General features: G+C 46.6%; 1 protein-coding gene across 1 annotated transcript in view; it reads right to left on the reverse strand.

The window, feature by feature from the left end:
• Positions 1-3844: 3844 nt before the first annotated feature.
• Positions 3845-14263, reverse strand: part of DYRK4 (dual specificity tyrosine phosphorylation regulated kinase 4) — a 44767-nt gene continuing 34348 nt past the window's right edge. The window contains exons 11-15 of the mRNA XM_065936537.1: positions 13610-13782; positions 11437-11497; positions 7660-7789; positions 5237-5412; positions 3845-4089 (exon numbers count right to left, since the gene is read on the reverse strand). Of these exons, the coding sequence (XP_065792609.1) occupies positions 3845-4089; positions 5237-5412; positions 7660-7789; positions 11437-11497; positions 13610-13782 (785 nt within the window). The remainder of the gene's footprint in view (positions 4090-5236; positions 5413-7659; positions 7790-11436; positions 11498-13609; positions 13783-14263) is intronic.

Genomic DNA, 14263 nt, shown 5'->3' on the forward strand with positions numbered 1-14263 from the left:
TACATACATGACCACTGGAAAAACCATAGCCTTGACTAGACGGAACTTTGTTGGCAAAGTAATGTCTCTGCTTTTTAATATGCTATCTAGGTTGGTCATAACTTTCCTTCCAAGGAGTAGGCATCTTTTAATTTCATAGCTGCAATCACCATCTGCAGTGATTTTGGAGCCCCCCAAAAATAAAGTCTGACACTTTTTCCACTGTTTCCCCATCTATTTCCCATGAAGTGATGGGACCAGATGCCATGATCTTAGTTTTCTGAATGTTGAGCTTTAAGCCAACTTTTTCACTCTCCTCTTTCACTTTCATCAAGAGGCTTTTTAGTTCCTCTTCATCTCTGCCATAAGGGTGGTATCATCTGCATATCTGAGGTTATTGATATTTCTCCTGGCAATCTTAATTCCAGCTTGTGCTTCATCTAGCCCAGCGTTTCTCCTGATGTACTCTGCATAGAAGTTAAATAAGCAGGGTGACAACATACAGCCTTAACATATTCCTTTTCCTATTTGGAACCAGTCTGTTGTTCCATGTCCAGTTCTAACTGTTGCTTCCTGACCTGCATACAGGTTTCTCAAGAGGCAGGTCAGATGGTCTGGTATTCCCATCTCTTTCAGAATTTTCCACAGTTTATTGTGATCCACACAGTCAAAGGCTTTGGCGTAGTCATTAAAGCAGAAATAGATGTTTTTCTGGAACTCTCTTTTTCGATGATCCAGCGGATATTGGCCATTTGATCTCTGGTTCCTCTGCCTTTTCTAAAACCAGCTTGAACATCTGGAAGTTCACGGTTTATGTATTGCTGAATCCTGGCTTGGAGAATTTTGAGCATTACTTTACTAGTGTGTGAGATGAGTGCAATTGTGTGGTAGTTTGAGCACAGTCAATAGTAGCTATGGTCAATTAAGGAAAATTGACTCTTCAAGGAGAGTCAATTCAAGGAGAATGTCCTTTATTATTTAACCTATTGCATGCATGCTAAGTCACTACAGTCATATCTGACTCTTGCAATCACATATAGCCCACCAGGCTTCTCTGTCCATGGGATTTCCCAGGCAGGAATCCCGGAGTGGGTTGCCATTTCCTACTCCAGGGGACCTTCCCAACCCAGGGATCGAACCCACATCTCATCATGTCTCCTGCATTTGCAGGCCAGTTCCTTACTACTAGTGAGACCTCAGTCAGTTCAGTTAGTTGCTCAGTCATGTCCAACTCTTTGCAACCCCATGGACTGCGGTATGTCAGGTCTCCCCGTCCATCACCAACTCCAGGAGTTTACCTAAACTCACGTCCATTGAGTCGGTGATGCCATCCAACCATCTCATCCTGTTTGTCCCCTTCTCCTCCCGCCTTCAATCTTTCCCAGGGTCTTTTCCAATTAGTCGGTTAGAGACCTGGGAAGCCCCAATGGGACAAGGTGAAGCAGTCTCATGAAGACTCTCTCAAAAGAGCCCAATGGCTGGCAGAGTAAAAGTACTGCCTGCCTGAGAGCCCAGCCAAACGCTGGTGGGCCTGTCGTCTATGGATATGCACTTCCCATCGACCCATCAGTGACTTGTGACTTGCCTGCTTTAAAGGGGTCCCTAAATAAGCCACAGTTTGTCAAGAGTTATTTCAGCCCTTTGTAACCATGTATGTATTTTTCAATATCCAATCTGAATCCTTTAAATTAGGCTACCAGGACCTGACTTCTTCTCCTATCTCCCCAGAACTGTCCATCTCACCTTTATCCTTGGTTGTAGACTCTCGGGGTCCAAAAAGGTCCAGAGGACCTGAGTTCAGTGGCCAGTCCTGTACCTCTCCAGCTAGAGGATGTGGAGCAAGTCACCTGTTAGGACACTGCTCTGACTTAATGTCCATATCACCCCACCTTAGAAGCACTTTCTGAATTATATGTTCTCCAGCAATTTTACATTCTCCATCCTTCCTTCTAGAAACTTCCTTCTCCTCTGATTTCTAGGTTTCCTATTTTTCTGCATCTCTCTGGGGCTCTACTCGACCCCTTACATGTTTTTCTATCCCAGGATTTGACCCTCTTGACCCTCCACTGTTCTCAATCATCTTCCCCAGGTGATGTCACCCAAACCCAATGGCTTCAATCACCCACTGTCTCCCTTCATGGGCTATTGCACAGTGATTAAAATGAAAACTATGAAGCCAGGTATATATCCCAGGTTGTTTATGATGTTATGATCTTGTGTTTCTTTTGCACATATTTATCTGTACTGTAATTACAACCATATACAGACTATGAGTTCACGTTGGCAGACTAGAAGGGCAGGTGGTGGATGAGTGGACACATTCTGTAGTTTGCTCATCTTCCAACCTTCAGGAAACCTGTCATCCCCTACTCCACGTGGTCTTAGAGAAGCATCAGTCATGGCATTGCCACCACCACACTGCGGGCTTGTAATCCCGGCTAGCCAGTTGGAGGACCCCAATATCTCAGACGCAGTGATGGATTCAAATCCAATTACTTCTGAGACTTTCCTACTAGCAGGAAGACTGCTACTTTTGATGGAATGATAGTGGTCATCTTAACTCCTGGGCAGAGTTTTTCTTCAGAATGAAGTCAACCATCAACGAAGCAAGACTAAGAGGGGGCGAGAGTGTCTGAGCGCTTGTCTGAATTCCTAGATCCTGCTGTGTCTCCATCTACCCATCCGGATTCCCCAGTCATGAAAACCAATAAATGCCCTGTTGTTTAAATGAGTTGGAACTTGGCTTCTGTCATTCCCAGACCAGAATTCTAACTGGCATAGGTTAACTCGGGCAAGAGGGGAAAAGTTTATTATTATTTAGAGTTCTCTTAATGATGCTGTTCTTTTAGTACTCTTAGTGATGCTCCCCTGGTGACTCAGACAGTAAAGAATCTCCCCGCAATGCAGGAGACCCAGGTTCAATCCCTGGGTTGGGAAGATCCCCTGGAGAAGAAAATGGCAACCCACTCCAGTATTGGACTGAGGAGCCTAAAGAATCCCATGGACAGAGGAGCCTGGTGGGTATCGTCCATGGGGTCACAGAGAGTCAGACATGACTGAGCAACTAACACTTTCACTTTTACTAGTGATGCTGTAACACTGAGTACTGAGCTGTCTCCCAGGGACCTGGGACCCTTAGCTGCACTGCTTGGACATGGATACACCTCTCCTCCAGCAACAAAATACAAAGAAACTGTATGGGACGAAAAATAACCATGTGTATGTGAAGTTGGGGGCAAATTCTGGACCCAAAAGATACAAAGAGACCAACAAATCCACTGAAGAGCCTGAAGCGAAGCCAGGGGGTCAGGAGCAAAAGCAGGGTACTGAGCATGTCCCCTGCACACACCACCACCTAAGAGATGGGCAAGCCACTCCTCCAGCCCAAACCCTGGACACACCCATGCCCTGTACCCTTTCCCCACACTTAAGGAACCAGCTCCCTTCACCCAGGGAGTGAGCAAGGGAACCTGCTGTTTGTTCTCGCTCCCCACTCCAGCAGCAGGGACCCCAATAAAACTTTGCCTGAATTTCCTCTCTGGCCTCTAGTCAATTTCTAGTTATTGGGGAGGGCCAAGAACTCTGGTCAGTAACATCCCCACCGCCACCGAATCCCCACCCTACCCCATGCACCCGTTGTTTATTTGGTTAAGGGCATAAGGAAGAAGCTTGGGTGCAAGGACATTCTTTCCAATCTCTCATCACAGAAATCATGCCAATCGGCCAGGTGAATAGAGGTCCTTTTTTTTTTCTTAAACAAACCTTTATGGGTTAAAAAAAAAAAAAACCATCTTAAGTATTGTACAATATAAGCGCTGTCTCTAATACAAATCAGGGAAAAGAGCAGACCCATCCTCCGCTCAGGTCACACAATAGGTGGCAAAGCATTTGTGTTCTCGGGGGAGGACTTTTTGTTCTGTTGTCCCGCGGAGGTCTTGGACTCCGCTGGCCCAACAGCCACCTCTGGCTTTCCAGAAGCTTCTGCCAGATGAGGCAGCTGGATCACCTTGGCTGTGTGCTGGCCAGAACCTCGCTGATTGCCTGGATTCTCATCCTGTTTGGTGGCGCCATCTTTGATTTTGTCTTTAGCCTCTACTTGGAGGACCACATCTGCCAAGGAGAAGACAGCGGGAACAAGTAAGTGTTCAAACGTGAGTTATGTTCTAACTGTCCAACAGGTTCTAAATCACTTCTGGGAAATCCTGGTGGTAACGATACAAAAATGGTTCATTTGTAAAGCACATTCTACGTGCCAGACATCCTTCTAAGCATGCGTGCTTAGTTGCTCAGTCCTGTCTGACTCTATGCAACCTCATGGACTGTAGCCTGCCAGACTCCTCTGTCCATGGGGTTCTCCAGGCAAGAATACTGGAGTGGGGTGCCATGCCCTTCTCCAGGGGAGCTTCCCGACCCAGGGACCAAACCCGGGTCTCCTGCATCTCCCGCAGGTGGATTCTTTACCGCTGAGCCATAGGAGGCACTCATCATTCTAAGCACTTGACAGTTACTGATTCCTTCACTCTTAGCTGCAGCTAGACAGAGTCAGCCTTACTCTCATTCTCATGAATGGAGAAACCGAGAAACAGAGAGGTTAAGTAAATTGCCCAAGGGCTCACTCCTGGTGAGTGCTGGGGCCAGAATTTATCCCAGATATCCTGACTCCAGTGATCAAGTACATAACCCCGAGGTTATTATTGCATATAAAAGATATTTGCATAATTTTGTAATCTGTCTGGTAAAAAATCAATAGGGCAGGGCACACACAGGAGGACAGACTGAAAGAAACGGAGAGGAAATAGAATTGAAGATAGGAGGAAAATGGAAATTCCTAATGATGAGAGGAGAAAAAAAGGAGAACCCAGCCACAAGCAAGTTTCTTGAAAGAGGAAAATCCCCAAATGAAGAAATGGCAGGCCAGGACTGCCACTGAAGGTTCAGTAGTTAGGACTTTGCCTTCCAGCTGGGGCTGCGGGTTAGATTCCCGGTTGGGGAGCTAGGATCCCACATGCCTTGCAGCCAAAATTCAAAACATAAAAAAAAAAAAAAAGAAGCAAGCAATGTTGTAACAAATTCAATAGCGAAAATAAATGGTCCACACCAAAAAATTTTTAAAAAAAAGAAAGAAATGTCTGGCTGGTTGTGATGAAACCAGAGTAATTAATCAAGGCTGAGCTCAGAGAAATTGACATGGGGTTCTCCAGAGCCACCTGACTCCCTGGGATTATGAAGACACAATGGGCTACTTGAGGGGCTGTACCTTTTTTGCCCAAGTGACGCTGTGCTTGAACTTTGTCCTTCCTGGACTCAGAGGGGAAACAGAGACTCGTTTTCCTCAAGGTCTGAAGCCTGGGCTGAGCTTTGAGATTCCGAGGCTCATGAATCCAAGCATGCTTGAGCGCCTGGTCAGGGGTCATGCGACGAGAGGGCTCCCAGCTACACACCAACAAAGCCCAGGACCAGTTAGGGCTCTACTTCCCTTTTTAATAATGAAATACTCTCAAAGACCCCAATAAAGAACATAAATAAAATATAAAGATGGTTCATTTTTACAGAACCCATTTAAGCTATGTTGTAACTCAGAGATATCACAGAACAGGGATTATGATATACAGTGTTAAAGTGTGCGTCTGTGTGTGTGTGTGACTCTTTGTGACCCCATGGACTATAGCCCATCAGGCTCCTCTGTCCATGGAGTTCTCCAGACAAGAATACTGGAGTGGTTGCCATGCCCTCCTCCAGAGGAGGCGGGACTGAAGGACTGAACCCAGGACCCAAGGCCTGAACCCAGGACCCAAGGACTGAACCCAGGTCTCCTGCATTGCAGGCGGATTCTTTACTGCTGAGCCACGAGGGAAGCCCTCATTTTGAAGTACCTGGAAGCAACAAGTAGAAGTGATCTTTTTAGAAAATGTGTATGACAAGCCAAGGAAAATCTCAGAGCCCAAGGCTTCCAGAGTTCCTAGCAATTCCCTTACAAGAAATAGTATAGAACATCTAAACCAATGGACTCCAGGATTTAATATACTAAGAACACCAAAATGAAAAGATACTTAATTGCTATTCCCAAACTATGGAATTTGGACTTCCAAATACATCACAAAGAAATTAAAGAATGCTAGAATATTAAGATTGTAAGGGGGACTTGGTGATAATCCAAACTTCTAATGTAGTAACAAAATATATGTGACAGAACACCCACCACGGAGTCATCTCATCTTGACTTTCTTGAGTAATTTTAGCGACAAGGCACTAACTCACAGAACTAGCTATTCTAACTTTTGAAAACTCCAGTTCTTTAAAAGTCCTTCATTTTGATTGAGCCGAGACTCACTTCTCAGGAACCTTTTCTTATATTCTTTAAAGTTCTTTTTTAATTTTAATTTTTTGGCCGCACCACACAGCATGTGAGATCTTAGTTCCCTAAACAGGGATTGAACCTGCACCCCATGCATGGGAAGCGAAGAGTCCTGACCACTGGACCACCAGGGAAGTCTCAACCTCTTTAAAAACAGTGGCAATAGGGATCTTTCTTGGGGGTCCTGTAGTTAGGATTCCACACTCCCACGGCAGAGGGCCTGGGTTCGATCCCTGGTCCATCCCTAGAGCCCACATGCCACAACTGAAAGATGCTGCATGGTCTATGAAGCTCAAAGATCCCATGTGCCACAACTAAGACCTGGAGCGGCCAAGTAGGTAAAAACTTTTTAAAAAAACAGTGACAATAGCTAGTACTTCCTAAATACCTTCTAAACTAGGTCCTGTTCTAAAATGATTTGTGTGCTGTTTATTTTTTCCCTATGACTTGACTGAAGTACAGAAGTAACTACTTTCTAAGGTTCAAAATATGCCTATAGATACTAAAAAAACTGTACATATTAAATGTTTTATAGATCACCCTTTCCCTAATTCCCTCATATGAGAGGATTTAAATTCTAAATCCTAGGGGAATGGGTGGGGAGGGCGCTGCTGCTGTTGCTGCTAAGTCGCGTCAGTCGTGTCCGACTCTGTGCGACCCCATAGTCGGCAGCCCACCAGGCTCTCCCGTCCCTGGGATTCTCCAGGCAAGAACACTGGAGTGGGTTGCCATTTCCTTCTCCAATGCATGAAAGTGAAAAGTGAAAGTAAAGTCGTTCAGTCGTGTCAGACTCTTAGCGACCCCATGGACTGCAGCCTACCAGGCTCCTCTGTCCATGGGATTTTCCAGGCAAGAGTACTGGAGTGGGGTGCCATTGACTTCTCCTGGGAGGGTGCTAAAATCAGCTTATATTGAGTGTGGATTCAGTTACAACAGGCTCCGTGAAGACCTTGGCTTCAGTTCATGAAACAGGAGACACTGAGGACGTACCTACAACCTCGTTGCCAGACAGTCAGGCCAAGAAAGCAAGAAAGGTCAACCTACACGCTGTGTACTCCAGGGCAATCACTTAATCTCTCTGAGCCTCAGCCTCTGCGTCTCAAAACAGAACAAGTCCTCTGCCCCACCGATCACACAGGACGATGGGTGGGTGGATGCAGTCTGATCAGGCAATGGATGGGGAAGCACCTTGTAGACCCTGAAGCTCTAAGGTCCGTGGTCATTGTGCTATCATCACTGCCTCCCAGACTTTTACCCGCAAATGTGTGGGAAAGGACAGAATTGAAGAGGAAACCCCAGAATCAAAGACACCCTGACAAACTCACACCAAACACCTTCTGAGAAAGTCCAGGAAGCTGGCGTCATAGGTTTTCAGCAACATGGTGAGATCCTTGGAATCCGGGTATCTCTTTTTCCCCCTGTTGTTGGTTATATTTTTAGGAAAACCTTTGGAATCTTTAGAGATACAACATTCTGTGTTTAGTTCCAGGTGTAAATACCCACTGATCACATCACAGCTCCTCACTCGACCGGGCTGCTTCTTCAAGTGGTCTCTGCAGCCTTCCCCTGCTCGGTCCCACACCGCCCCCTCCCCCACCAACCCCACACAAACACATCCCAGAGCCCCAGTCAGTCTGAAATAACCACGTGTAAACCAATCCAATGAACACAATTTACAAACGTTTCCTACTACTCCATGTGTTCTAAGCCTCCTTCCCACCACCTCCTCCCAGAATGAATTAAATGATTTAAATGATTTAACCTCAACCAATGTAAAATAATGATTATGATGATAATAATGATGATGGTGATGATAACAATAATAATAAAATAATTTAAAACATTTAAAAGTAAATATGAAATGACAGAAACATTCAGCTCTGAGCAAAAAGGATACTGTCCATTCTTGGCTTATCTCTGCCCCTGCTCCTTCCTTCACTTACCGCAAACTGTGAGAATTTGGGACATCCATGGGGAATAACAAGAAAGTCATTTTAGGAGAAGGAATTTGCTCTTAGAACTCATGTACAAACCACACAAGCAAATTGATTTCATTTCTTTTTTTTTTTTTTACAGTCATGTCAACATTTTGTCCATGATTGCGATGGTCAAACTTGACTGGTGACTTAAGACACAGCTTAGAATGCCTTTCTTGAGCCATTTCCACTGTTTCTAAAGCCCTCACCAAATGCATGATCTGTCGTTGCTGAAAAGAGGCCCCGGAGACAGCTCCAAAGGCGGCCTGCGAACACCTAGAGCCCTGCTTTGCAGGTGAGACCACTCGTTTGGACATCAGCCGGTGAGCATGTTCAGAAAGATGACCATGTATGCTCACACCTTACAAACATGCATGTAAAAGGGTGGATATATAAACACACACACACACAATTGACACATTCCATGGAATTCTCACAACAACTCAGTGGGGTTCATACAATGAAAGGCACACAGTGAAGTGTTTCCAATTATGCAATCCATGCAATATGCAGTGTGTCCAACAGAACACCTGCTCTTTTTACTGAATTCCTGGAAGAGCCCAAAAATGTGTGTTTGTGTGTATACACACATGGGTGTCTCTATGTGTTTATACAGATACAGATGGGCTGGGGGTACTGCTTAGGGCAGGAGCCCTGTTTTTGTTGTTGTTTAGCCGCTCAGTGGTGTCTGACTTTGTGACCCTACAGACTGCAGCACACCAGGCTTCCCTGTCCTTCACCATCTTTTGCAATTTCCTCAAACTCACATCCATTGAGTTGGTGATGCCATCCAACCATCTCATCAGATCTCCACTTTCCTTTTGATTGTAGCACCAGATTCCCACCTTATCCTATGCTGTCTTCTCACAGATGATCAAAGAAGAATCAGATTCACGGGCTTACAATAACACAAACCCTACAGTCATCCTTATGTAACTGCTTTTCTTGTACAAGTTTTTCCCACCTCTCTCTTCTCCATTACCTCATTATCCTCCCCATCTCCTTCTTGCTGCCTGGACCACCCACATCTCTTGCTATCCTTGAAGCAACATCACTTTGCTGCTAATTAGAGGTATTAACCTGGAGTGGATGGGGCGGTCGAGGACCTGTTGACAGCCCGAGAGATAAGCTCTGAAGTCGGCATAGTGTTTCCCAAACTCGCCTCATCTTAAGCTGCTGTAAAAACGTACAGATTCCTGACTCCCAACTCAAAGCCACCATATAATAGGAGGATGATAGGAATTAGCACTATTTCCAAGCACCCAGATGATTCTTTTAATCAGATAAAGTTTGGGAAGCACAGAAGAAGATGCGGCTCCCAATAAAGTCCTTTTTTTGTGCGGGAAGGCAAGATGCATGATGCTGCTACCAAAACCACATGGCTCATTCTGAAGCCTGGTGCTGATGGTAAAAGTCAGGTTCCTGATGAACCGGACATGTGTGAGGCTTTGCTATCCTCTTACCAAAATACCCTCTATTCCCTTCCCTTTGATTCCCCCAAATACAATCTCCTGAGTTTAGGATTATAGGCTTGAGAGGTGACTCTCCCCACAACGTCTTTGTCAAGCAGGAGGGAACAGCACGTGCCTACTCATCTTTCCCTAAAATCCTTCGACATCCAAAAAGCTGTTAAAAGTGGTGAATGGGAAAAGTATATTTGGGGTCAAACAACCAGTTCCGTCGCCTTGTACATAAGTTACACCAGTGAGTCAGCCAGACCTTCTTTCAAAGAAGGAATGCCTGCTTTCATCAGACTACTTTCAAAGAAGATCTAGCCTGTGGGCACTTCCCTGAGCAGCCGGGACACCAACACTGACCCTACTCAGAGAGGCAGTCTTTACGCCTCTGGCCAGGATTACAAGCTGACATTTAAAAGATGCAACCATTGGGATGCGCAGGACCCACCAATCAGAGTGGACGGCAGCTTTGGCATTGGAGGGGGATCCTGGAGGACTCTTCCTTGACAGACCTTAAACTTTTAGTTTCTGGCTCATGGGCTCCAAGGAGTGCTGGGAGAGATGCCAGAGAACCTGTGGCTGTGGCAGGGGCTCGGGGCCATGGCCTTTTCACCAAATGATATAGAAGTAGACTACATTTTAACCCCCACGTGGCTGAACCAATATACATGGACTGATCACTGACACGACTGCAACCTTTTTGTCCAGGAGGATCCCCCAGGGCAGTGTGCTATTGATGGGACAAGATGTGTCATTCAGATGGCAGGGAGCCCCTTCAAGGAGCCCCCTTCCCTCACACCTGGCTTCGCTTCTCTCGGCTGTCACTAGGGCCGCTGTGGCTTTTGCTCCATGGGAATCTCTTTGGAAAGGGATTGCAGACCTGGGACTGGCTTCACCTTCTGGTTCAGAGTGGCCCAGAGCCCTGCCTCAGTTGCACCTCATTCATTCATCTGTCTGTCCTGCTCAGCACGACTTGGCTGGAAGGGCAGAGAAGCCTGAACTCCAGAGCCTGGGAACTGTGACGGGGGGCAGCCTAGGGGCTGTGGATGAGGCTGAATTCCAGCAATTAGGCAGATATCCTGTACATAACTGACAAGTCATCACATATCCACAGCAAAACTGTTCTGACAGCCCTTGCTTATCCGTTTTATAGTGAAGTCGCAGTGAACCTGGAACAGTAAGGGACTGGGCAATTAAGAGAATTTCAGCAGGAAAGAATAGGGCTCCGTTAATGATGGAATGGATGATGAAATTTTCCATTGTTCTTGCGAGGACTTTTCTGCTCTTTGATTTCCCTTCATAGTGCATCATGTGAGTGGGCAGGCAAGCTGCGAGGGGAGGTGGGGAGAGTTTATAAAAGAGGGTAGAGTTCTAATCTTTGAGGGTTTGAGACCTGCTGATAGGTCTTCTAAGCAGGAATCTGGTCACTCTCAGGCACCTGCCAAGACCTCATTCCTGGTATGACTTCCCCACCCACCTCCATCACGCACCTGGTATCATTCTCAGCATCTTTTCACTTTTCTGAACGAAACCTCTAAGCACAGCCTGCTCTTTGGGGTGGGGCCAGAGGAAGAGCATCGCATGGGGCGTAGGGCATGGAAGGTGTCTTCAAGGGCTGGGGAATCTTATCAGCCACCGTGGTAAAAAGAGAGTCAGACCCGGGACTCACCAAAGAACATCTGTCTCCTGGAGGCCGTCTGGATGAAGCGGGTTGGTGGCAGGCCCAGAACCTGCAATAAGGGCAGAGTGGTAGGTTCACCCTCCTGGGGTCACACTTGCCAAGACTGCTGGAACCGGGGGGGACTTGGGCCAAACTGGCTTCTCCAGACAAGGACCCAAGATGTGAAGTTAATAAGGCTTCCCTGGTGGCTCAGCGGTAAAGAATCAGCCTGCCAATGCAGAAGACGCAGGCTCGATCTCTGGGTCAAGTAGATTTCCTGGAGGAGGAAATGACAACCCACTCCAATATGCTTGCCTGGGAAATCCCGTGGGCAGAGAAGCCTGGTGGGCTAGAGCTCATGGGGACGCAAAGGGTCAGACAGGACTGGGTGAGTAAACAACAAACAGCAGCATGAAAGGATAACCTCAAGCTAGTGGTGGAGCAGGACCACAGCCGGAGGCTCGACTCCTAATCCAGGGCCATTCCAGTATCCTGAGAGTCGATCGGCATTGCCCACGTTACCCTAAACAGGCATCAGCACGAGCCAGGTGGGCACTCGATGTGGCCGCCAGCTCTCACTGCCAGAGCGAGTAAACCAGGGCAGCTGCGCACCACCCGTGGATGAAGGACAGCTGCCAGTTCAGAGCATCAAAGGGAAGGGGAGGAAGAGCGGATGGAAACCACCGGATGGACATCAGGCCGCAGGATGACTTCTGAAAAGCAAAGAGCAGCGCCTGCCTGGTCACCTTATCTGCACAGCAGCCTACGGGGCTGCCCGGAGAGAAACCAAGGGTGTCCCCATCAGCCCAGGTTCCTGGCTCTGCAGCCTGGTTCCCAGCCATGTTCCTTCCCTCGTACTCCTCGGCTTGAGATCAAGAGGAAGCTGAATCAGTTCTGGGGCAGTGGGAACCTCCACTTGGATCTGTTGCCCCCTCCCCAATTCTCCTGGAAACTAGATGATGATTGGCTCAGGGATGCTTCATTAAACCATCCATCATCAGCCTCAGAAGCCATGGACTCTGGTTACCTCACTTTACAGAGACCCAAAGCATGGAAGTGAATTGTCAAAGAGAAGGAGTAGCAGCTTGCAGGTTTACTGATTTCCAGGGTGGTGTTCATCGCACTGTGGCTATCATCATAGCACTAATACCTAAAGCATTTGAATACTCTATTATTAGTTTCAAGCACGAGATGAATCTCTTTCTTAATTCTCAAAGCTATATGTGTCTCTCCAACCATCTTTAATAAAATTTAGAAAATACAAATTTGGGATGGATGGGTAGATAAACAGGTAGACGTAAGAAATTAGCTATATCTTTGTTCACAGTCAAAATATCATTGGGAAAATCCTAAAATGTGAAATTTCCACTTTGGGGGATTACTTTTTCCTGTTCTGTCTAACATGGCTTCATAGTGAAAAGAAAAATAAAGTGTTAGTCACTCAGTTGCATCTGAATCTTTGCAGCCCCATAGACTGTAGCCCACCAGGTTCCTCTGCTGTCTAATTTGGCTTCATAACAAGATGCCTTTAAGTAAGAGGATAGCAGGCATAATACATGCTTATATGAGAGTCTTAGTAAAACATTTTCACTGGGAGATATTCTTCCCAGAAAGTTAAGATTATAACTAATGACTGAACAGTACATAGATTTTGCTGGGTGTCGTGTCAGTCTGGTTTTTAGATTCTTTTGAATATATAGGAAAGTCGTTTAGTTGCCAAGTTGTGTCCAACTCTTTTGCGACCCCATGGACTGTAGTCCACCAGGCTCCTCTGTCCATGGGATCCTCCAGGCAAAGAATACTGGAGGGGGTTGCTATTTCTTCCTCCAGGGGATCTTCCTGATCCAGGGATCAAACCTGCATTTCCTGTATCTCCTGTATTGGCAGGAGGAATTTTTTTTTTTTTAACTACTTAGCCACCTGGAAAGCTGGAAAGCCTGCTATAACAGTCTTATTTTAAACATCATGATATGCTGGAACTTACATCCTTTGCAACTAGTTAAATTTCTGATAAAAATGTTAGATGTCAACTCAAACGTGTACATAATTTCAAAACATCCCGCCCTCCCCTGTTAACAGATGCCAGCCACGGCTCTACAGCAAGCCAGATGCCACCTGACGTGTGAGAACAGAAGTTACCAGCCCTGAGGGTGTCGGCTGGAAGGCAGCCGGGCCCCCTCACCTCCATGATGCAGGCCAGCTGCTCCACCTCGTTCTCCCCGGGGAACAGCGGGTAGCCCGTGTGCAGCTCAGCCATGATGCAGCCCAGGCTCCACATGTCAATGGCCATGTTGTATGGATGGCCCAGGATCACCTCTGGGGACCGGTAGAACCGACTCTGGATGTAGGTGTAGACTGGGGGGAAAGAAGAGAGAGCTCACATGGAAACCTCCTCCCAGAGCACACTGCGCCCTGTATCTGCAGCGCTTACAACTCATCTACTCTTGTTCAGTCGCTCAGTCCTGCAACACATGGATTGCAGCAACCAGGCTCCCTGTCCTTCACCATCTCCTGGAGTCTGCCCAAACTCATGGCCACTGAGTCAGTGATGCCATCCAACCATCTCATCCTCTGTCATCCCCTTCTCTTGTGTCTTCAACCTTTCCCAGCATCAGAATCTTTTTCAGTGAGTCCGCTGTTCAAATCAGGTGGTCAAAGTATTGGAGCATCAGTTTCAGCATCAGTCTTTCCATTGAATATTCAGGGTTGATTTACTTTAGGATTGACTGGTTTGATCTCACTGTGATCCAAGGGACTCTCAAGAGTCTTCTCCAGCACCACAGTGCGAAAGCATGACTTATGAGTCTATCCCACATCTGTCTCATCACATCATCAC

This window comes from Muntiacus reevesi, chromosome 1 (assembly GCF_963930625.1).
Source record: "Muntiacus reevesi chromosome 1, mMunRee1.1, whole genome shotgun sequence".
NCBI classification, from domain to species: Eukaryota; Metazoa; Chordata; class Mammalia; order Artiodactyla; family Cervidae; genus Muntiacus; species Muntiacus reevesi.